The sequence below is a fragment of the Anas platyrhynchos genome, chromosome 6 (genome assembly GCF_047663525.1).
Source record: "Anas platyrhynchos isolate ZD024472 breed Pekin duck chromosome 6, IASCAAS_PekinDuck_T2T, whole genome shotgun sequence".
Lineage (NCBI taxonomy): Eukaryota > Metazoa > Chordata > Aves > Anseriformes > Anatidae > Anas > Anas platyrhynchos.
In genome coordinates, this window is record NC_092592.1 from 22,144,996 (window position 1) to 22,169,921 (window position 24,926).

General features: G+C 39.0%; 1 protein-coding gene across 2 annotated transcripts in view; it reads right to left on the minus strand.

Annotated features, from left to right (window-relative positions):
* FRMPD2 (FERM and PDZ domain containing 2) overlaps positions 1–24,926 on the minus strand; it is a 73,256-nt gene that overhangs the window by 20,302 nt on the left and 28,028 nt on the right. For both annotated transcript variants that reach the window (XM_072039557.1, XM_013102140.5), the window contains 20 exons: positions 22,513–22,698; positions 21,490–21,646; positions 19,568–19,778; positions 18,535–18,638; positions 17,419–17,517; positions 16,268–16,375; positions 16,034–16,150; positions 15,285–15,520; positions 14,578–14,682; positions 13,130–13,223; positions 12,521–12,606; positions 12,102–12,249; positions 10,824–11,038; positions 9,323–9,421; positions 7,789–8,153; positions 4,709–5,003; positions 3,617–3,775; positions 2,802–2,976; positions 1,680–1,890; positions 562–599 (listed from right to left, as the gene is read on the minus strand). In XM_072039557.1, coding sequence (XP_071895658.1) covers positions 562–599; positions 1,680–1,890; positions 2,802–2,976; positions 3,617–3,775; positions 4,709–5,003; positions 7,789–8,153; positions 9,323–9,421; positions 10,824–11,038; positions 12,102–12,249; positions 12,521–12,606; positions 13,130–13,223; positions 14,578–14,682; positions 15,285–15,520; positions 16,034–16,150; positions 16,268–16,375; positions 17,419–17,517; positions 18,535–18,638; positions 19,568–19,778; positions 21,490–21,646; positions 22,513–22,698 — 3,208 coding nt within the window. The remainder of the gene's footprint in view (positions 1–561; positions 600–1,679; positions 1,891–2,801; positions 2,977–3,616; positions 3,776–4,708; positions 5,004–7,788; positions 8,154–9,322; positions 9,422–10,823; positions 11,039–12,101; positions 12,250–12,520; positions 12,607–13,129; positions 13,224–14,577; positions 14,683–15,284; positions 15,521–16,033; positions 16,151–16,267; positions 16,376–17,418; positions 17,518–18,534; positions 18,639–19,567; positions 19,779–21,489; positions 21,647–22,512; positions 22,699–24,926) is intronic.

Here is a 24,926-nt window from a genome sequence, read left to right on the forward strand (position 1 = left end):
GCAGCCTCTGCTTGCTGAGATTCCTTCTGCTGCTAGAGCAGTTCTGGTCAAGCCTCTGTAGTGTGGATGGTCACTGAAGTAGTGTGTCAGTTATGGTAATAAACATAGTCCCCTGATAGGAATGCTCCTCTATTAAAGGAGCATTTATTATTATAGATACTGGTTTAAAAAGTTGGTCTAAGAAAATTAAGTCATGGCATCATATTAAAGAGTAGCTCAAAACCACATGGAGAATAGTTTTCATCAAAACAGATGTTGAAATATGAACATAAAATTCCCACTAAACAACAAACAATAAAACTAACAACAAATTTAAAAAATAGAAACTGACTATGCAAATATGGATGAAAATAGAATATTTTTTACAGAGAACTGTGTTTTATTTCTGTCTGTAAAGAGCTGTCAGTTTTTCTTCAGACCCTTAGTATGTTAACAAAAATGCTGAAAGCCAAGTTACAATCTATTAATAAATGTTTAATACAATGAGTCAATACCTTATGTTTATTTCCAAAATCGGAAGCAAATGTTAAATTCAACCCCCCAAATATTAGCCTTACTTACTATTTTCTTGGTCTATAGGAACCACTGGATTGCCATTTCTGGAGGCAGAAAAAGTGAAATATGTGAGCCATTAAGAGCTGCATGCTTTATAAAAGCACATATGAAAACTGTTTCTGAAAAAGTCAGTTGTCTAAATTACAGTTCTATGATTTGTTATTCTTAATGGTGTTTTCCTAAAGAGCATTTATATCAATATATGAAATATTAGACAGCCTTTAACAACAACAAAACATTTTAATTAAATGGGTTTAGAAAAGAAAGAACACGTTACACCATCTGTCCCAGTACAAAACTGCTTTGTGGCATATTTTGAATCAGCTTCAGTTCTCCTCTATGAAGTGGGAGTGATCACTTGTAATTTCCTTTCCCCTTTTTCTGTTTATTTCCTTAGACTGCAGATTCTTAAGATCAGTGTGTGTTGCCTACTAGCTGCTTATACAGCAATAAATATAATGTGGCTGGAGTTTCTTCACCTGCTTGCACAGAGCCAGTTAATAAAACACTGATAAATGTTTGAACTACTTTAAGATTGCTGTGACAGACACTAAAGCTGAATCTAGTTATCTAACTTAGTAACCCCAAAATATGTGAATGACTATTTGACTGTAAGATCTTTAGAGGCTATTTCTGTATCCTATGCCTCTGTCAGACTGCAGAATGCAAAGCATCTAAAACGCAGTCAAGACCCATTGAGGGAAATTCTTTACTGCAGGTTATTCATCAACCCTGGGATGATTTTTTTTTTACATGCTGCAGACTAAACACTGTATTTTTAATACCTTTCTAAAATGTTTGGCTGTGGGAAATAAATCAGAGTTTCCCATCAGAAGTAGTTAAAGGATTCACACTGGTGTTTGGATGATGAAGTCTGAAGAGTTACAATTCGTGTTGTGTGAGTTTACCTATGCTCATATCATTCTATGTTAGCTATAATTAGAAGGAGTTAAGATATCTTACTGATGTTGTACATCAGATTACACCTTCAGACCTCTGAGCTACATCATTCTTCCTGTTGTTTGTCTTGGTTTCATTGTTTGACTTGTTGATATAAAATTTAGAAACCTGCTATAACATTAGGACTGAGTACGTTCAGATTTCACATGTTGGCTCAGATTTACCTTGTTGCTTTGATTTGGACATTCTGGGTGGCAGCTTCACACACTCTCACTGCATCATCCAGGCTGATGCCCTCAGTCCACAGCCCACAGATGTACAGAATCTGATCTCGTGGCTGCAAACTGCCTTCCACACTGGCAGGGGAGCCAGGCACTATCTCTAGCACATAAATACCTTGTAACTTGCTTCCAGCTCCTCCTGTCAGCTTCAAGCCTAGAACAATGCAGACAAAACATCTTTTGTGACAGCATGTTTTCAATTTCACTGTCAGTGAGGTGAAGCCTGATGGAATAGATGTGGTATTGAAAAATAGGCTGAACAAAGCACCAACATTATAAACAACCATCTTGCCCCAGTGAGAGAGGGAGAATAAAATGCAATTTGGTGTTTAAAATAAATAAATAAATAAATAAATAAATAAATTGAAAAAATGAAATGGTATTGTCCATCTGTACACTTCAGCTATTCCATAGTGCTTTATTTCACCTGATGTTGAATAACCATTTGAATAAGACTGTGTGGCATAGCAGTAACTCCGTCATTACCAGTCTGTATAACTGCCTTGCAATCTTTAGAGTGATGGAGGGTGTGATATCAATCCACTTTTTCAGACAGGGAATGGAGACACAGGACAACTGAGGAGATACCTATGTGGTACAGAACAGTGTTGCACAATGATACTCAAGTAATTTCCAAACAAGCTAGTTTCTGAACTGGGAACAGGATGTTGTACCTGAGCAAATATAGCTATACTATTTCCTGGGTCTACCCAGCAATAGATATTTATCATTACTGCATTACTACAAACAGCTTCTAGTGTTTCTCTGTGTATCAATAACATAAAAATATGTGACTGAAGATCTGGCAGAAACTTCAGCTGATAGGGTGATAACACAAAGATATTTCTTTCAACAGCTTAATTGGTCTAATAAGAGATATTTATCTTCCTTTTAAGGCCTTGCCCAAAATAAAGTTTGCCCTCCTACAGTCGTGTTGATGGAGGAGAGCATAAAGGTGTCAAGGTCACTCAGGATCAAACTGATCCAATACCACCGTTGCATATGATTATCATACCACTGCTGTAATCCCTGTCTAAAATAGCATTCGTAGTATTTACTACACACCTAGCTGTCCGTTGGCACCTTTTGTGAGAGTAATTTCAGGAATGTCATCTGGCCTAACAGCAGGACATGGATCGCTGCCAGCACGGCCAACCACAAGGTGCAGATCAGGAGGAGAGTTGTGCAGTAAAGTCAGGGCTTCGTTGCATGGTAAAGATGTGACATCGATTCCATTCACCTAAATGACAAACCATTATAGTGATGTCAAAGATCTCGTTGACCATCATTACACTTCTCCCTCCACCCCAAATATTGCATATGAACTTAAATTAGTGTTCACTCTCATATTATCGCTTTGCTGTGGCACTTAATGCCTGTGAATGTAACAGTTACAATTGCAGTAAGATTTTTTCAAACTTTTGTTTTTCTGAATGTACAGTTTTCATAAAAATAGCTTCTTTTTCTTGAAACTTGAGGCCTTGTAGCAAAAAGCAAGGAAGACAAGTTCAATGAAACAAATTAAAGATGAACCTTAAAACACGTTTTGTTCAAACACTACAAAGGACATAATTCCTGTATCCTGTATCCACCTTTCTTACTACATTAATGCAGTTTATATCACTTAGGAAGCCATTTAGTGTCTCAGTTGTATTGCATTACTGCTAGATGATTGTTTTTTTTTGCCTGGTCATACAATGTATTCAGTCTGAAGTTTATTCTACCGGAGTCAGCAGAATTATATTTATTATATGATTCATTTGCACTTGCATACATAAATACATGATTAGCTACACCCTACCAAATGAGAAATGCTGAAGTTAAATGACATTGATCTGAAAATACTTTATCCTCTGTTTAAATTCAAAGGATTACTGTACCATAATGAGTCTGTCTCCCCTTCTCAGCCTTCCATCAGACAGGGCAGGCTCATGCAAGATTTCATCAACATACAGACAGTTGTCCACTTTGTTAAGAACCACTGAGAATCCATAACCATTGTTCTCTGACCTTGTCAAAGTCACAAAGACCTCCATTTCCTATTAAAATAAGCATGAGATATATTTGATGCAGGCTTTTTAGTTGCTTCATTAACATCTTGCATTTATGTTTTATATGCAAATAGGAATCAGATGCTCAGGTGATATAAATAATCAGCATACATAAAGATTTCTCTGATCATTGCAGTGTTCCAGAATTAATTTTACTTCTTTATATCTATCTGGTGGAGCTTCATGGTCACTGATTGAAAGGGCCCAATAAGGCAGAGAAGGCCATCCGGGACTGGATTCTGGGCATTTAAAATGTATAAAGAAAGGCACGGAGGCCTCTGAACTGACAAGCAGTACAATAGTAGGGTTCAGAGGCTGCTGCTGTTATTGCTATTGCTTTCCCACTGAAGGAAATGGCTGGACCTAAATTTTGTCCTCACTGCTCTCAAATTAGTAGGAATTCAGAGCTCATTAGTGTCAGCAGGAATGCAAGATGTTCAGCTTTTAGCAGAGCCCTGTATTTTGAATAGTAATTAGTACAGGGATCATAGTTTCTTATCAGGACATTACAGTACTAGCATTGTAACAAAGTGATTTTGCTCATGGGTTTAAAACACAACAAAAAATATGAAGTAGCTGATTCCGATTAATTTATATGTTACAAGAGAACAGAATGGGTCTTAGGCCTTCGTATCCTGGGAATAATACTGCACAGTGGTGGTCAGTTAAAGAAACAGTAATATGGCAAGGGGAAGGAAATAGCCTTTAAGGAAATGGTAGAGAGTTGGGCATACAGGGAGATCTGCTTTATTTGAAGATTTTGGACATTGGAGGAAAGTGAATAAAGCCATGTAGAAATAGCGTAGGTAATGTGTTAAAAATAATGTGTTAAAAATAAAGCTTTTATGAATGGTAAATTGTTAAAGCTGTCCTTTCCCTAGCCATGGTCTGCCTGTTAATACTCCAGTGCCTATCCCATACCCTAGTGCAATCCTCCTTTTTGTCCTTCTCTTCCTCTGGTTCCTCCACGTCTTCCCATTCATTGTCACTGCCATGTGTATCTCTAGCAGGCAGGGATGAGGAGAAAGGGCCACAAACGCGTGGTTGTGGTGTCACCAAGGCTGCGGAGAGTGTCTCAGAGCTTCCTCCACGTGAAAGTGAGGTCACAGATGTTGAGCTGATGGCAAGATGCTCTTCATCAATAGGGGTTAGAGAGAGAATTTCAGGCATACAGTTTCTGTTCGACAGGTCATCATCACCCTTATTAAATACAGGGCTGGAAAATAAAAAAGATTGCAGTGCTGGGATTTTCCTCCATATACTTCATTAGTTGGCCACTGAAATGTCTACTGCTTATACTCTGCCCTATATTAATTTTAACTGTTGTATTTGTTATAGTATTAAATTGCTGTCTAGGTCCTCCTAGTATTAATATAAAGAGGAAGTAATCAATCTTTTTATGAAGCTAATTAAAAGATTAAGTATCAGAATGCCTGCAAAATCTTACACACATTCTTTTCTAAAGCATTAGTTAGTACTTTTGTTGTTTCTTGAAAAGAATGGTTGGACACTTCCTAGACCATTAAGTCTTTCATCTGCCATAAACAATTTAATTAATTTAGCTAGTAAGTGGTGTGCACGTTGCAAGGCTATTACAGTTTTCATATGTGCATATTTCCTTCTTGAAAAGTAACTGTCAGCCACATTCATGGCTGCTGCAGTTCTTTCCTTGGTAATTGGAGCCCAGATCCTGAGCATGAAACATAAATGATTCCTCTCTTCCTAAAAATAGAAGTCCTGAGTTCTCTTTTGAAGTTTACGTTTATTCTTATGGTGCACGTCTTGCATGAAATGACAGAATATCCTCAGTGCTAAGTTCTTGTTTCAAAAGTTGACTATAGTCAGAAGGAAAGTATAAAGCAGTAGTGAAAGATGCTTTTTGGATGGATACAGCTAATCACCTGCAATGGCATTTTTGAAATGTTGGCTGAAATAAGGAAGACCTGCAGGCTCGTGCTCTATGCACTTAGTCAAGGAAGCGATCTAGCGTGTTAGCTTATATATCTATAGGGAGGAAATGAGGAGTTGGACATCTCCAGTAGCCTAGCAAAGCTGAGAATGAAGCTGGCAGTCTGTGTGCTTTAATAGCTGAAAAACAGGTGCTACAATACTGTGAAAGAAGATAGGGATAATTAGAATAAATATTTAAGGATAACAACAAATGCAGTCTGGTCCTTTCTTTAGGTTAAAGGAATAAACGATTAAGTTCAATGGACCTTGCTCAGTGAGAGTGTCACAGAAACTGTCCCATGCCAGTGAAGTGCTGATTGACCTTCATGGGTACAAAAGGTGTCTGGCAGAGCTACACAGGCTCTGTGAGCCAGCAGCGGCCTAGTCACAGCACAGCTTCTAGCCCGTCTCTGTGTCACCATGGGAAATACATGAATCTCGGTCGTCCTGTAGGCCCATATACAAGGTCCACTGACATGCTGGACTTAATCTTTGGTGTCTGGGGGACCCCTCCACATGGACTGCCTAGGGGACAACTATGGGGTGAAGTTTCTCAAAGTAGTTTTTTCAAAGGTTCTTTTTGTTGGCAATGAAAAGAGTCACAGGAATTTCCCATCTGAAATCCTGAGCAGTAAACTTCTTAGAATTCCTATCAGAAGACTTCTACATTAGCATGAAATGTTTTAAGCAATCTAAAGAAAAGAAAGGGGAATCATTTTATTAATGCCTATTATGTTATTGTATGTATATACATATGTGTATGTACATATAAATAGTTAGCTGGAAGGATCACTTAAACACATAAAATACTATTTCAGATGCATATCTTCTTAAACTGCTCTGGCTGTCTTTTGAAAATGCAGAAGATGAAACTAAATGATACTGAGAATATACCAAACAAAAACATTTATTTCAGAACTTCCTTCTTGAGAAGAATCCATGATTTTTCTTGCAATTGATATTTTCCCGCAAGAAACTTAGTTTTGATGAAATGGTGTCTCTTGGCAAGTGTGTTTGCTACAGACATATTTCAGCTGGTTTTAATCTTGGAAGTAGAGAAACATTTATGCAAGCAGGAGCTTCACTCATAAGTGTGAATGAAGTTTCTTCTCTCGTGAGAGAAGAGCTAAAAGTATGAATTGCAGTTATGGCCCCACCAGACCTGCAGTCACCTAGAACTGTGGCTCCCCAGTGACTGGAATTTGCAATTACCTGGTTTTGTGCTTGATGAATGCCAAAAGTAATGAAAAGATTTGAGTGACTGCGTGAAAACTGGAAATGAATTTCTAGAGAAAATTAACAAATCTGTAAGTTAAAGGTCACTGATAGACATTTAACTTTCCACCAATCTTTTCTGTTCTGGTAATTTATGTTATTTTGCACTGGGAAAGATGTTTAAAATGGAATCTTCTGTGTGCCATGTGCCAGAGTCAAGTATATCCAAGAGAGTGTAAAAGGAGGCTTGAGTCTGGTCGGACTGTATTTTATTGTATAACTTGTCAGGGCTTCTATTGGCTCCTGAAGATTGGAAAATAATGTTTTGCTCCTTGATCACAGTTTGTCTTCTGAGTGTTGTTTTTTTTTTGTTTTTTGTTTGTTTGTTTGTTTGTTTTTGATTGTTTGTTTTAACTGGAGAAATTTGAAATTAAAAGGTTACACAGTAAGAAATGTTTGCTGCCTACTTAAGTCAGCTCTGAGAAAACTGAAGTTGAAAAAAAATCATACAATAAATAAGAAAGTCTTTGGTTCCTATTTAAGTCAATAGGAGTCTTTTTACTGATTTCAAAATGCAGCCAGCTTTAGCTGAATGGCATAAATGATTACAGTAGCGCAGCACTCAACTGTCTTGCAATGAGGATTTATGCAGAATTCCAGTAAATTGAGAGTAATCAGACAGCAGATTAGGATTGTCAGAATAAGATGATAAAACAAAATTTTCAGTAATCAGCAGTGACTATTAGAGAGCCCCCCATACTTAATGCTAAGTAATTCACTTTTGAAATCTTAGGAGCCAAAGGAAAGGCTGCAGAGGAGATTTCAGTGTTCCTTACCTTTCAGCACATCCAAGTTCACATGGTGAGTAGCAGTTCTGCTTCACTTCTTCCTCCAGGGAGTGGAACGCTTCAGAACTGGCAGCTTCTTGATGAAATTTCCAAAGGTCTTTATAGGAACTTTCCCTAGGAGGCATAAGTCTCTGTATGGACATATCTTGAGACTCTGCTTCTTGCTCTTCGTAAGTTGAGCTGTCTTCTTCTGGAGGCTCACTGAAATCTGCTGCCACTGGAGAATCCAAACAATCTTCGAGGTCTGGAGAGGTGCTACCTCCATCACTGGTAGACCGGTCCAAACTATTTCCTGCCTCTGGACTGCCTGGCATCTCTGCCACAAACTCCTTAACAGGAGATGGTGCTGGAGTCTATCAAAATAACAAAAAGGTTATAACTTTTGTTCTCCCATCTTCTTTCCTTTAAGAACCAAAGAATTTAAAGAGATTATTGATAAGCATCTTAATGTGAAAATACCGGATGATGACTGGAAGGGAGTAAAAAATGGAGGGAGATACTTATTCACTAAATAACTGTTTTGTCCTTATGTCTGTCTTCTACGTTGTTGAGGAATTCCAGTCAGGGAGCTACTACACAAGTTCCTTTTCCCAATTAATCATTTGCTAGCGGAGACCTCACTTTATTTCTGGTCATATCGTGCCTGAACTTTAGTCTGCATTCTCTTCAGTGTGTAGAAGTGGCTTCCAGATTTGACTCGTATGCAAGGGACTAAAGTAATTGGTCAGACCAACTAAATAGCATCTTGCAAGAGAGTAAGAGGAGAAGGTTTGTTTTCTGGAGACAGTTCTGACAATCATTTCTGTCTGTCCATGGACATCACTTACAAATCCTTCTGGCATTAGAGTAATCATGAGGCCATTCTGCATGGAGCAAGAATAATGCAAATGCATGCTCATGATAGGAGTACTTGTGCATGTGTCCATGAATTGTATTCAAAAGGCATGAATAATAATACTAGCCTTACCCTCTACTGCAGCCTCGACTGTTGTTTTTTTTGTTGTTGTTGTTTTGTTTTTGTTTTGTTTTGTTTTTCTGCTGATTCTGCTAACCATTAATAAGAAACTGAATAACTGGTTGGAAATGTAATTTCACTTAGTTAAGTTTGTTAATAGGAAAAGTTCCTTAATTTCCTCCCACTTTGGGGAGTAATATAATTGAAACCTACAGATTATAATAGCTGCAGTTGGGAAGATCTGCAGTTTCTGGCTGAACATTTAGTAGAACATTTTTAGAAGCAACACTAGCTAGAAGATCTCCTTGGGTATGTGATATTTCACTTCATTGACAGTACTGCAACTCAAAAGTTGTTGCACTGGGATAAACATGTTTCAGATCTGTCAGATTTCTATTTTGGTTGCAGATAAACTGTAGAGGGTACGTTGCATATGGGAAGGGAAAGGAATGGAAAAGAGTGCCTTGGAGAAAAGGGAGGGTTGCTGTATTTGAGGCTAGATAGAAAATGTAGTAGTGTTTTTCCAGGTTTACAGAAGCAAGTTCACAGACAGAGTCTTTGTCTTACCGGGACACACTGCTCTATTTCTGGAAGAACACCTTTTGGTGGTCTGCAGAGAAGTAGTATGACTTCTGGTGGAGCTCCTCTCAACAAGTGTAGGACATCCTAAGCAGGAAGAAGGAATATTAGATTTCTTATGAAATATGTTTTTTCCCCAGTCTGTAGTATACATCTTTTTGCCAACTGATGGGGGATAATTTTTAATGTGATTGCCAAATTCCTAGTATTTGTGCCTCTCAGAAGTGTCTGGAGGCCAGTTATTTTTCTACTCTAAGATCATCATGTTTAAGTGGGCCATATTATTTATATGAATGTGTACCTAAATTCAAGTCTCTTCTGTTTACAAATTGTTGTTCCACCAGCAGACACATAGGTTTAAATTAACCTTTCCCTGTTCTTGAAGAAAATCAGGATTTTCAGGCAAATGCATTCAAACTGCGTGTGACCGGGACACATGTGACAGATCTGTCAATTATATCAGTATTGCCCCATAGACTGCCACACTGACTCTAAGCAATGGAAGATTTTCCCAAAGCCCTTACTCAGAATAACATCTGTCCAGTGGCATCTGTCTTTCAGCTATAATGGGATTTGAAATACTTCAGTAGGGGAGAATATGGGGGGAGAGGGAGTCCTATAAGCAAAAACTCCCTATCTGCTCCTCTGCAGAAACTGAGTAAAAAGTCTGTACACCAATGAGCAAGATGGTACTGGCAAAGGACAGACTTCTCCAAGCCAAAAGAAAAATATGAAGTACAATTACAGCCTCCCTGAGTATTTACTACGCTGTCTTTTGCCTTAACCATTTAATGATACAAATGACATGTCAGTAGGAAAATTGTGTGATGTTCTCATAATTTCTGTTCATAACCAATCATGCCTGTTCAATGTATGTATACAGCACTCGGTATCAGGAATTTTCATAAGGTGAAAAGATTACAAGGGAAAAAAAATAAATTTGCACGTAGTCCTTTGTTACTATTTAATTTCATAACACCATAGAATTGCTCATTCCAGCCACCCCCCTCAAAAAAACAAAATAAAATAAAATAAAAATTAATTAATTAATTAATTGAAGGGAAAAAAAAAAAAAACCAACCTTGCCCTAGACTTATCTCACCTGTTGGAAATTAGAATCTGGGGCATGGTATCTAGCATGTTATGAAACACAAACGACCATGGGGAAAAATGTTTCAATTATTCATGGAAGCAACAAAGATTCCAACTAATTAATAGCTGTTGTTCATCTAACAATACATTTTGGGTGTAAGGAGTTGAAAGTTAAAAATTAAATAGCACAATAAATTATCTGTAACAATTCTGTTATGAAGGGAATTCTCCTTAAGAATTCTAGAGAAGACTCCTACATAGCAATCAAAGTCATTATATGCAAGTACTGACCCCCTCTGGTGATAATTAAGTTTAAATGCAGTTTCATCCCATTGTCTTTATTATCATGTTACCCACCAGGAGGCCCAGTAGGTAACATGCTAGTAGTGCCTGGTACCTGATAAAAGAGTCCTTGTGTAGATGTCCCATTCACGGCTAAAATGATGTCTCCAACTTCAATTTCTCCATTCTCTTCAGCTGGCTGCCCTGGAAACAGTCTTTTGATCCTGACAATAACTCCTCCGAGGTGTTCACAGCCATCTCCTTCCATTTGCAGAACACTAAAGCCAAGGCCTCCAGAATTCTTTGTCAATTTGACTTCAAATATATTGTCTGTTCAAAGGAGGGATTGGACAAAGAGTAGGCTCAATGGCATATGTACCCCTTAAGGAACTGGTATGTATTATGTTCTCTACAGACCTTTTTCCTGTGTTCTGCAGAGATAGATCTAATGACAGAAGATGATTTTAGTGTTCCATTAATTTGAATGAGCCCTAGAATTCAGATGGGCAGACTGATAAAAACTGGTCACTGTTCTACCATGTGTTCACAGGCTTTATGCCATGTGGTACAAGCCTACAAAGGAAGAAGCCATTTGTACCAAGGCCAAAAGTTTCAAATACTATCCTTTTCCGACATTCTTCTTTAAATGTTGTGTAGGTCTTACTATTCTGTATGTCTGATGTTAGTTCAGGTGCTGCACAAACCAGCATAAACTAGAATCAGAGCTACTGTCCTTTCGAGACAAGATCAAGAGGCCAGCCATCTCCCAAATACCATACTTGCAGTTGAATCCCATTCTCCTTGGGACAGTGTACAGAAACAACTGTCCCATGGGAGAGTACAGTGCAGACTTGGTGGTTATGGGACAGCTTCACAGCAAGAGGGGGAATCTATTTGTTGGATAAATTCAATGAAAATGATCTGTGAATCTTCTGCTTTCAAGAAAAGAAGTGATGGCAGTTTCCAGTCCTGGCTGTAGGGCAGCAGCTCACCCTAGCTTCGTCACTGCCACAGCGTCAGCAGGCATGCCAACTGAGCTGCCTTTGAGTAGCAGACTAGTGACACTGGCACAGCTGCTTCCTGCCCAAGAGTGCTGTGAGTACAGATGGGGATGTCCCCTGCCAGTCCCATCTCATGAAGGCTGAGAGATACAGTACTTATGCCTAGGATAAATTCACCTGTATGTAGCAACTGTAGCTCTAAGCATATCAGATGTATTTATCTTTTTCAGAAACATTTTTGATAGTGTTTTTAATGCTAAGTGTTTTTTTGCTTGGTGTGCAGTTTTTCTCCCAACCCACAGAAATTTCACAGAATTATTTTTGTTCATTCCTTTCTTGCTCATCATAAGTAGCCAGAGAAAGTCACCCTGAGTTCCTTTGTTCTCTCTCACCATCTGTCAAAAAGCAGTAGTCCTTGGTACCGTCTGTGAAGGATGTTGCTACAGAAACAACTGCACATTGGTCTTCCTTTCCATCATTAGCACTCAGGCATGGCTGTGCCGGTGGGTGGTGTCCCCGTTCTAGAACCAGCTTGGCAACCTAAAAAAAAAGACGAACAGTGCCCATTTACACAGTACACGGTAAACCCACAGTCACAAGGCAGGGAAAGAAAAAGTTTCTTTTGGCCCTGCTTTGCTGCTGTGTTTTATAGTAAGTACAGTTTACAGAGTCATACAATCACAGAACGGTTTGGGTTGAAGGGGACCTTATAGCCCAACTAATTCCAACCCCCCTGCCGTGGGCAGGAACACCTCCAACTAGACCAAGTTGTATGACTGGTCATCCCATTTTGCTCTGCTGTTACACAAACCTGGCCAGATTTCTTAAGGTTTTCCACAGCCTGCTTGTGCGTGAGGCCACAGAGGCTGATTCCATCTACTTCCAGCAGACGATCACCTGAGGAAAAAAAATATGAAATAAGGGGGGAAGGGATGTCAAATTGCTTTGATGATACAAATTGGAGATAAAACTTGAGGCTACCCATGTTGCATTTTTTCTTCATGCTTATGTGTTTCAAATCATGTTACTTTGCTTGAAAGCAATGCTGTTTATTTTATAGTATTCTATAACTAATGCTTAAAACACACCACTTTCCAGGGTATTCTAGAAACTAATGCAGTGATAGCATCTGCTTATCACAGCAACACAGAAAGTAGGTGTCTGAGAGTCAGTGCCCTGGTGTGCAGCTACAGAGGGAAGCTGTGCAGTGTTGGTATGAGACTCCTGTTTTTTCAGTGAAATATCAACATATAAACTACAGTGGAAGGCTAAGGAATGAGGGACTGCATATAATGTTTTGTAGCTGTGTGACCTTCAATCTTTTCAAATGCTGAAACAAACATGTTTCATTATCTTGTAGTAAGTATTCCACACTAATGTCAAATTCTGCAGCCCAGAGTTTTATTGCCAGACTTGTTACCTATCTTTATTTGTCCATCCTTATCTGCCGGTCCCCTGGGAATGATTGACTTCACATATATCCCACCAAGAGGCACACTAGTGTTAATTCCACCCTGCAAAACATACATGCACAGATTAGTGTGGAGTTTTCACATGTTCTTCACTTGATAAAAATCAACACAACTTATGTATGCATTGCAAAGAAACTGCTTCAGAAAGTACATTTAAAAAATATATAGGGGAAAAAAAAAAAAAGAGGATGTTACTCCAATGTTCCATCTAGTTGTAATGTACTTCCCTAGGCAGTAATTGTGCCTTATTTTCTCAGGAAAGTGCAGTGTGTTTCTATGTGGCTATATAGAAACATTTACTAAATGTTCAGATTTTTTTTTTTTTTGTTCAGATTTCCTGTGCTAATGTAAAGATCTGGTTGCATCTTTCAGTCAGTCTCTAGCCCAGCTTCCAGACATTGCAATATGTATTCAGCAGCTATTGGCCTTTCAGACAATATATAAAGCTTGGACCTGACCTCGTGCAGCCAGAAGAATTCCATATTAAACTAAGAATCATGTTGTGTCCAGCTACATCCTTTGGCCAATTTCAGATGACAAAGCAGCTCTCCATTTCTACTGCAAGAAATGAAATGGCTGTTGCTTCCAGCTCCATTTCAGCAAGGCTTATCAACACACCTCAGCCTGGAGCAGTAAATTCAATCTTGATATCCAGAACAAGGAATTAGTTTTTCAAATGTGGCGCATAAAGTTTTCACTGTTCCCTTCTCTGGTCTTCTGAATATATGGAAAACTGTATTTTTGTACATTTGGAACTAAAACTGGCCAGGGTCCTTTGTCTACCCTTTAGAGTATGAAGCATGGCTTATCTCGAGTCCATGCAACTCAGCTCTCATCTCCAGAGCATGAGATGACTGGTTTTGGTCAGTCCTGTTCCCTGCACAGGCCAAAGCCCTATTGGGGAGTGTGTCAACACTTAAGCAGTGACTTGTGGGCACTGCTTGAATCTGTACCATGGTCCTGTGTGACCTGCTTGCATAAACACAGCCTTCAAGTTTCAGGAGCCCCAGGGGAAAACCCGTCACGGTCTGGCTTTGCATCATTGCATTTTCTAGAGGCTTTGGCTGTATCCCTCCCTGACAGAAACCCACTTTCAGTGGTAGGTCTCATTCGCAAATTGAGCAAAGATGAAAAGTACTTGTAGCACCATGTGCTTTATGCTGGGACATGTCTTTCACAGATTCTGTGGGCAAGAACAGGGGAATGAGCCAAGCCAGTACTATTATCCTTTCTCTGTCATTCAGTTGGATACTTAAGTTTGAAATGTGCCATGCTACCAGTTTTTCCTTTATCGACCTATCTTCTACCTTTGCTGCACATGAATACACTTCCCTACATGTTTCTTGATTACGTGACAGTTTGAAGGACACACTGAAAGATTAACAGTAACACTTGCAGTCACACTGATTCCAAAAGTCCCATCTTCTTTAACAAGCTCTACAGTATAGATTTCATTGGAGATGGTTTCAGCTGGATGTGGTAAGTGTGAAGAATCAGCTTCCTGTCTCAAAAAAAATAAACACTAATGAGACTACTGCATCTCAAGAAAATAAATAAATAAATAAATAAACAAATAAATAAATAGATAAAATACATGTAAAAAGAGAGAATGGGTTTCCAGAAGATATAAAGGTTTTGATCCTGCTGTCAGTGTACGCCTGGAATGGTAGCATTTATATCCCTGACATTATTTCAGGCATACACTGTTACTCAAAAAATAATCCATCTAAATGTGCATAAACTGAGTGTAGATAGGGAGGCTGCTTAACAGAAGAAAATTAGACACAAAATATTACTACTCTGTGGGTGGTTGAAAACTTAAAGAGATTGCAGAAAATAATCAAAATTTTGTAGTTCACTGGAGAAGGGAGGACAACTTTTAATAACATTTTGTAGAACAGTTTCTCCATTTTTTTACTCATTCTAGACATGTATCATTTTGACATTTCCAATGTAATTTAAGAAGCAACAAGTTTCAAGGTTTTCTTCCTTCTTTCCTCATTCTTTAATTTATCAGTTACTTTCCATTCTTATTATAGATGGCATGTTGTTAAGACATATGCTGGGCATCATGCTACTCTACAACATCACAATCTCAGTTACCTCCACATCCAGGCTATCAGATGAAAGAACTGGAATCCTGGGGCCCAATTTTGGTGCTAAACTCCAGGAAAGAGCCTTCTCAAGTTCATCTATATTTGGGTCCTTTTCTTTGGGGAGAGCTGTATGGCAATCTTGAATCTTTTTTCTCCCACTGTCTACACAAGAGATCTCATATCCACTAGTGCTGTTTCCCCTTGATAGACTCTTTTCTTCATTTAATCCTTCTTCGTATATGTCTGCAAAACCATACCAAAATCAAACATTGATGAATGCAAACAATAAGTAAACTTGAAAGCCGATATTGTATATCACCACAGAAGGACAAAACAGCTTACTAAATCAACTGGTTGTGTAATCAGGTCTGTAAAATGAGTTAGCCATTGCAAAATGGAGCACTGCTATTATAAGGAGGGAGAAAAGTATTTGCTTCATCACTGCAGAGAACTATGACAATGATTCTGATTCAAGGTTGGGATGTAGAGCTAATTCTGTCATAGAAAGAAATGCTGAAATTCCCTTGGTATTTAGCAGTGAAGAATAAAGCCCATAATTGATTAGATTTTTTCATACTGACTATAGAACAGAGATCTCATGACAGTCACTGGAATGATTTTCACTGCTAACCAGTGGTTATTATAACTGGCACTGAGTGGCAAGAAGGTGCTACAACATCCCAGAGCCTAATAAATACCAGTGTCCTGAGTTAATTGCTAGCACTCCATAGCCAGCAAAGATGTTTGCCTTTATACCTTTGGGTTGAGAGATGATCAGCTCCACTTCATCAGGAGAATTCTGTATAATTTTAACTGCAGTATTGAATGAAACACCTTCAAGACTAATATTATTCACAGAGATGAGTCGACCCCCTTAAAAAAATAAGGATAAAAATAAGACAGTGCACATCAGGATAGGGAAATAAGTTAAGTAGTTAACTTTAATCCATGAGAGTATTTTGATTCTAATTAAAAACTAAGGACAGTGACCTGGTTTGATATTTCCAGCTCTGTCTGCAGGTCCCCCAGGGATAATTGAAGCGATAAAGATACCGAGGTCTAATTTTCCTACATTTTCTCCTCCAATAATTACAAAACCTGCAAAAGTGAGATAGCATGAGAATGCAGACACTGGCAGTATTAGAAAACATGAACCTTAGAAGCACAAAAGGCTCTTACTCCAATGGCATAAGTTTATTGCAAATTTGGGAGACTGGTGCATCAAGATCCTGATTTGAGAGAGCTTTAAACTCGTACTATAATTTAAGCATGCTGGTGACTTCATTGTCTGTTATTTTAATACAATTTCTCAATAAGAGTATTTTTCTGGCTTGGGACTTTAAAGAATTCCAACTGCTTTCTTATAAGAGTCATAAGTTATGTTGACCTTAGTGTTTAACACCGACAGGAGGAATAAGGTATAAAAGCTCATAAATTAGAGCATTATTTTACATTGTGTGGTCTAGGACCCCTGTGAAGAGAAATGCCAACTTCTAATGGATATATGAGGCATGTAAGAAAATTAAATCTATTGTTAATTAATTTAATTTCATTATCCTGGCTTAGAATATTCTGTAACAGGCTGACTTCTCACTGGTAGAACAGTTGGGTTGGGAATCAAACGTGCCACACAAACCTGCACCATTTAGAAATCTGATAATAAATAGCATTAATGGTCAGTTATGGGACCTGATGGTCCTCTGAACTCATCCACTAGAAGAGGATATACTGTGATAGTGTATTATGTAACACAAATGTTATCCAAATAAGAATCTAGAAGTCAGGAAACATTCATGTTAGGCTTGTGTACGCATTTTGCACCCACACAGGCAATATGTGAAGGGTTTGCAGAATATCATCTGCTCCTGTTCCTTTCATTCTACTTTTACCATTTGGTCCCCTTGATCTCTGACACTAGTTAATCCTCTGAAAAAAAAAAGTGTGGCCTTAATTTATGCACTTAGTCCTCTTAAGTCTGAAATGTTAAGACCTTTGCAAAGACTGGCAGTCTTATTCTATAAGGAGAATAAATGAGGTGAAGAAGTTTACAGTCTTGCTCAGCATGAGTCAGCAAGCATCAGTGTTTACACCAGGACCTGACAGTCCCAGTAACAAATATAACACTCATGTTCCTTACTTACCAAAGCCATTCTTAGGGTCACGTTTTAGGCTGACACAAATGATTTCTCTTTCTAGACCGCTTAGTAAAACTTCTTTTTGAATGGCTGGTGATCCAGGTGCTGCAGAAACAAAACAGCTAGAATAAATGCAGATGAGTGCAAGGAGATGGGCGACTCAAGTAGCATGCAAAAATGGGGTTTCAAAAATTAAATATATTTCTGTCCTTGTTTTCATTATATCTGATTCAATATAACTCAAGAAGGAATCTCAAACAAGTGTTTCAAAATTTACATTCTTTAGAACAGAATAATATGTGTAGAACAGGGAAGCACAGTAACTGCGTGAGCTCTTTCTATAATGCTCCTTTCTGGGCGAGTATGCATTTATTTGCAGCACTTTGATTAAGACAACTAAAAAATCAGGCATATAGCACCCATTGAACATGAGGGAGATTTGAACATGAAAAGTAGTATAGATTCCTTTGGAAACTCTAGCCTTAGGCCCTGTGGGCTCAACAGAGTCCTTTTGGCTCTGTAGGTGCAATTCAGCCAGCACCAAGTGTGATGATGACATTGTGGAATTACTTAAAATACAGGTCTAACTTAAAAATGGACTAGCCGAAAAATCGTAACTTTTGTGTTCCATGTATCTGCTCCCTTTGTGCATGTGATACAGACATCTGGCTTCTGTAAGAAAATTAGGTGCCTTGTGCTTATTTTTCCAGTTAGTTTTATCATGCAAACACAAGAACAGAGGAAGAACCTGGAGCCTATTTTATCTTGTGCACTATTTATTGTTTAGTACATCTCAGTTGCAACCAAATTATGACCTCCAAGCATAGACACATTGCCTCATGTGAAAGTCCTGGGTGTACTGAACTATTTCAGTAAAAAAGATTTTTTTTTGGCACCACTGACTGAATAATTTGATAATCAAGTCCCTTAACACTCATCCTGATGGAAAGGATAAGTGAAAGGGAAGAAAACAGCTTGCCATGCTAAGTCCTGGGTTAATTTGCAGGGCAAGAAGTGCAAAAGGTTATTCTTTAATCTATAAATAGGATATGTTTCAGTCTCCTGGTATTGAAACCATACATATGTAAGAGTAACGTCTCTCTTCATGATTATCATACTCACCACTGATTGTGTTCTGAGTTGAGTGGATAGAAAGGTAGTCATAACTCCTTTGCTTTCCATTCAAATTGATGTGCATTTCTGACTGGGATAGCCCTGATGTGGATCTGCATGGCAGAAAATGAAAACTGCATTACAGTAACAAATCAACGGTGGTATTTAGCACTCTTCACTGTCATTAGTCTGTCAGAGCCAAGTTGGGAATACACATGTTTATAGCCTTTCAACCAGTATTCTGATTGCTGGGCCACATTTCACTGTAGGGGAGAGGTAGTTTATCCTTGCCAGCATTTGCTTCCAAATAACAGCTGCCATTAGACCACTCACATCACAAATGATTTTCCCCTGTGTTTTTTTCTGAGCTGAGTGCAGGCAGCAGGGAAACACAACATAGCCTCAGCATGATTCATTAGCTCTGCTGTTCATTCAGACAAAACCGTGTCTGAAAGTTTTCCTGGTAGTTCCCGTTCTTCTTGGCACTGTTCTAATTCTTAGTATTCCAGAAGGCACTAGAATTCATCAAAAGCCTTGAAATGCTGTGCAGCTATAGTAACTGCCTACACTGGTGTAGCACTGTAAGTGAAAAGGGAGATGCTCTTATGCTGTTCTCTGTGATTTGCACCTTTAGTCACAGAGGCCTGCTCATAAACAACTTCCACTGTGCATTCAGTTCACCTACTGCAACTTCCAGAGAAGATGCACATATTAAAGGTTTTACTTTCATTCTTCCTCATTTTTATCTTTTTCCATATCCCAGTACATGGTTAATTCCTGAGCCTGGGAACAAATGTAATTTGCCTGGTACAAATTTAAATGCCAATCTGTTTCAAGGTCTTATCTGTGAGGTTGTTACCTTCCTGCCTGTGTTTACACTGTTGCTGACACAAAGGAGCCCTGGTCCTGGTGGGGACTTCTGGTGTGATCACAGTAAATACTGCAAAATAAAAGCCTGCCTTACATCTACTGTAGAGGTTTGCAATGATGTTGTGTATGACTGAGTGTTCTTCCACAGGTTTAGAGGAAAAAGCAAACATACCTGGCAAGATTGCTTTTGTCTCTAGTCCTGTTGCCGGTTTCAACACTGAGGTTATCACAAGACTTGCTCATCATGCCAGCAGAAAGGTTTTCCAGGTTTGCCCCATACAGCACGTTCTCTGAACGAGACAGTCTCTGAATCAGGGCAAGGTGCTCATGCTGAGCTGCATATGCAGAGTTTGATTTGTCTATTTCCATAAATTTACTTTCCTCTGAATAAGAAGGGAGATAGGGGGAGGAGAGAAAGATAAGTCCGCTGACATCAACCCATCTTTTTAAGCAATTTCTGTCTAGCCTTTTGAACACGCCAGAAAAAAAGATTGACATCACAGATATATTTGTTCTGGTATCCTTGAGGATATCCAGGCCTAGGAGTGCATGAAAAGAGTTTTCAATCAATTTCTTTCATAGGTAATATACACTGTATGTAGATGTCATTTCTGTGAATCATACTACAAATTCACTTTCCACAAAGACAGATAAAATGTACAGCCCTGTATAATTTAAACCTGAGTATCTTTATAAATTGCATGTTGTAAAAGTTCAGGGTATGGAGAAAGCTGTCTGTCAGAGACTGAATCACCAGGCTGGTAGTTTTCCATCCTCCACAGGCCCACTATTGTGTGTGAGAAGAGAAGAGCACTACTAACACTGCTGTCCTGAGATCGGAAACGAGCCAAGAATCAATCCCTCTCTGCCCTGAGGGATTTACACAAGTGAAGTTGAGTGGGAGATGATCTTTGTGGTAATGCATGGTATCCAATTTTCCACCTCTGTGTGAAATCTGCTATTTAATGATGTCTGGGCTCTGCAATCTACAAATCTATTTTCAGGGAAATAAAAGATTTTATTTCTCTGAAACAACATAATGCTGGAGAAGGCACTGATGATTTACTTAGATTCTCAATTGATGGGCAGGAGTACCCCTAGGAGGGGACTTGAAGAAGAAAGAGGTAGCAGGCAACTGGAGGCATGTCTGAAAATAAAACAAGAACCCAGTGTGGTGCAGGCTAACACAAATACAGGCTTTCATTCTGCTTGTACGTGCCAGCTGACCTCCCATGCCTTTTCCTAACAAATACTACCCTGAATGCAATTTTCTGCAATATTACTCTGCAGCATTAAACCCAGACTCCCTCATCCCTCAGTGGCTTTGATCGGGGGCATTTGTGGAGGTGTCAGGGCCTTGCTGCCGTGGTGTTAGCTCGGCCTGAGCGTTGCCATGGTGACTCCAGAGCAGGGATGATGGCTAGCAGGGCTCCAAGAGACTGCAGCGTATGCATCTGAGCAGGGCAGGAGGACGAGCTTCCCTCACATAGAAACAGCCTTATAATCTCCTGCAGACTCCCTGCAGTGGCAGAGGCGGCATTTTGAGCTGCTGTCCGTCACTGCCTCCACGGAGCCTGCTTTTCTGGGACAGCAGCACACACAACCTCACAACCAGAGTCACACGGCTCGTATAAGTCTGGCTGATTTCAGGGATGTGAGGAGCTTGTAACTGGGACCTTGGTTATAATTTCCTTAGCTCTCAATCATTTTGTTCTATTTGGAACTACACAGTAATTTTCATTAAGAAATATTACTGCAGACAAACAAACAAACAAAGTCTTGTGGTTTCCTGAAGGGAAGTTTAGTCGTGCTTTTCTTTAAACTGAGTTTAGCTATGTAGTAGTTCTCAGCAGAGTACCCCTCGCCACTCACATCATTTCAATAAATGAGACTGACACACCTCCAGCTTCCAGTGAAGTAGAAGACATTATTTTCTGCTCTGCAAATGACAAACTGAGGCACAGAAAAGTTGCTGTGGAGGTTCTGATTCTCAGCCTAACTAAAGCACTTTTCCCTTCCTGTGAGTTCTTTTCTCCCCTGTAACACTTAACCTTGTCTTGTTGCTTGTACAATGAAATTGCATTTATTGCTCACCTGATGAAGTTTGCCGAAGTTGCCTAGAGTTCATCTGTGCATTGAATTTGTGTTGGGCTGAGCAGAGGTCCAGCAGATATTTACACGTCTTTGCTGTATCAGTAATGAATGTGTGTTTCTTGCCGCTGAAACTACTTTCAATCATGAATTTTTTTCTCTAAAGGAAAAAAAAAAAAAAAAAAAAAGAGCACAGCTTGCTTCATATAACACATCAGTCATTATACTGAGGCACTGAAAGCTCATTTGTATAATTTTGTTGGTTTGTCTAGATGTATTTATGCCTTGCTGCATCCCTTGTGGTTGCAGTAAATGCCCACCGTAAATTCGACAGTTGTGAGTGAGGTGTTTGTCATTTGGATCATAACTGTGCTGTGCTGAATGTCAAAAGCCTTTGGACACTGACTGTATCGGGAGCAGGTTGATAGGCTTGGCAAAATTTGGCCCTACAGATGTTAAAGAAAGGCCATTTTGGGGGAGCAAACAGGTTGGGAGATTTGTGATGAAGATTGACACCTACGGTGTATAGTAATACATTGATACGCCTCTGATGGCAGAATATTATTTAGAAAGGGGTTATAACCTTGTCACCAATGCTGGTTTAACAGACATCGATATACTAAGAGATGACGATGCAAAAAGTGAGGTCTAGAAAGGGGAAGGCATGATCCTGTGACCTGATGTAGAAAGGAAAATGAAAGAAGAGAAGTAAAGATGATAGAGGAATGAATAAGGAATATGCTCTCAAGAGGTGTGACATCATTCCTGTAGTAGCCAATACCGGCTTACTCAGTTTTGTAGTAATTGACTTCAATCTTGGCAAAAAGAAAAAAAGCCAGAATGAAACCTCGCTAAGAGCTAGCTATCCTGAGATCCACATCCAGATTTTCAACTGGTTTCAATAAGCACATGTCTGTATGGAATGAGTCTAATCCTGGCTCTGAATGCAAGAAGTTTATCAAAGTGACAGGCAGAAGGGGAGTAAAATAGTATAGTGGAGAAGAGGCTCACTGAGTTGCAACTCACATGAGCTGAAATTCTTTCTGTTTCACGCCACTGGAATCTTAAACTGGCAATTCTTGTGTGATTTTTGACCTCATATACAATGATGCCTTTGGCACAGATTCCCAGGATGATATCCCCTCCTGCTCCTTTCTTCTCCTGGGACACACGATGGAATAGCACTCCATATTCAGGAAGCTGCTGAGTCACCTAAAAATAAACAAACAAACAAGCAAACAAAGACACATCACACCTTATTCAAAAAGAGGCATGGGGAGAAAAAGGTAGGTAGGTGTGAAGGGAAATGGTTTTGAGTGCCTTTACAGAATATTCTTTCACTCATTTAAGAAACCCTTGGAAACCCTTACGAAATTTTCATACTTACTGCATCACAGAATCATCACCTGCCTTGTGTATGTCATAGCACACTCATTTTCTTTGATAAAATTGAAAACACTTTCCCACACGCCTCAATTGAAAAGGTAAGATGATTATTTAGCTTCCTGTATAATAATCTAAACATTACAGTTGTGTTGAGGTGCTCAGTATTACTGCTACTTAGCACTTGCCTGGACTTCTGAATTGAAATCCGTGCAAGATTAATGCTGTTCATCAGCTGCTAAACATAGTTTCTTTCCATTCTCTTTACTATGCCTTTGTTTCCCTGAGCAAACCCGGAAACCATGAAGTACAGCAGATATGCTGATCTTAGTAAAACCGCTCATACTTTGGTGCCAGGGCTGCTCTGGCATTGTTACAGCTTTGTGCAGTTTCCTTTCTGCAACAGTGATGAACAACTTGAAATCTTAACTGCAGTGATACCACAGCTCCCAGCCTTCAGCAAAGTCACTCAAATACATATGTTCATTCCTTCATCACTGTCATATTTTGGAACCAGACGTTATAACCTTCCACTGCCAAGAATCTTAAATTATAGAGTTTGCTAAGTTGTACCTCAAGGTAACTCATACAGATATGGTGGTGACTTCTGAGGGAATTTTACTGCCCCACAAATTCCTTCAATGACAGACTTTATAACAGACCTTCAGCATGGCTTCTTTCTTGCATGGTGCTCCTGGCTGGGAGAAAAGTTAAGCAGGATTATACTTCAAGGGACTGAGGAGCCAGCTTCTGGTCCTGCCTTCTGACAGTGTGCAGAGGACGCTCTGAGGAACCACACCCAGCACTTCTAGATGTTGTTGCTTGTCTTTCTACCGCCTACACTTGGCCACATAATGTTAAAATGGGACTGAGACCTTTTACAGAACTACAGCATATGAAGATGACTTTCTGGCCTCTTGCGATGTGCAGATCAATGTGAGTTTATTGTAATACACTTTTTTTCTGGGAAGCTCATGTAGAATTTCCAAATGTCTTTTCAACTATGAATAGAGATTTTAAGTAGCCGAAACAAAGCACTTTAAAGAGATCTATTTTTCAGAAAGAATCCAGAGCAGAAATGTTCAGGGCTTGAAAACTGGGGTGTCCATAATCACTAGCTGAATCTTGGTTTTAATTTTTAATCCCTTTTATATTTGGAATTTGCTTGTTCTTGGCATGGGGGCTATCTTTCTCAGTGTGTATGATGTGTTGGCTCCTTCTACAGACTTATTCATTGAAACAGATACTAACAAAGCTGCTTTTCTTCATTGGATTTGCCACACATGATGGGACTGTCATTAAGGCTAAGCTTCAATCTATTTCTTCAATTCCACTGACAGTATTAGATGATAAACTAACATAATTAAACAGCAACTGAACTAAAACGACGCTATAAATAAAAGCATAAGGCACTGCACTGCAGCAAAATGGCTGTTATTTATTCATTATCTAATTCCTGACATTTTTCATTTGATGGAAAGCAGAGAAGTTTGGAGAGAAGGGGACATCAAGAAAAAAATTAAATCCCACATCATCCTAACACCCTAGAGAAATAGTCATGTGAGAAAATACTTCAGCTAACTCCTTCCTCACTTCCAGGGCTCATAGATACTTTTAAACAACTATTCACTGCTTGTTTAGAAAGTGTCTGAACATCTGATGTAGTTCCAGAAGTCAAGTGCTTATTCCCATGCTTTACAGTCATCTGTAGTACAGTATATTATATATACAGTAATAGGTGTATTTATAATCACATAGAACCTAGACAACGTGTTCGTAACATGCTGGAAACTTGCATCAACCCTTAGGATGTTGAAATGTGCATTAACTCTTTATAAACTGTCAATAAAAGGAAACCTAATATTTCAACTTCAATATAAGTTATTTATGGTGACAGTATATACAGCAGAACAAAAATGTGAGTTTTGTTTTAAATATTCAGATTTGTTCACCACATCTCAAATCCTCAGTATCAGACAAGAAGGAAACGATAGACAATGGTAAATAAAAAAGGATTTGCTGCCTCTAACTAAACAGATAAATACTGTCTGGTGTGT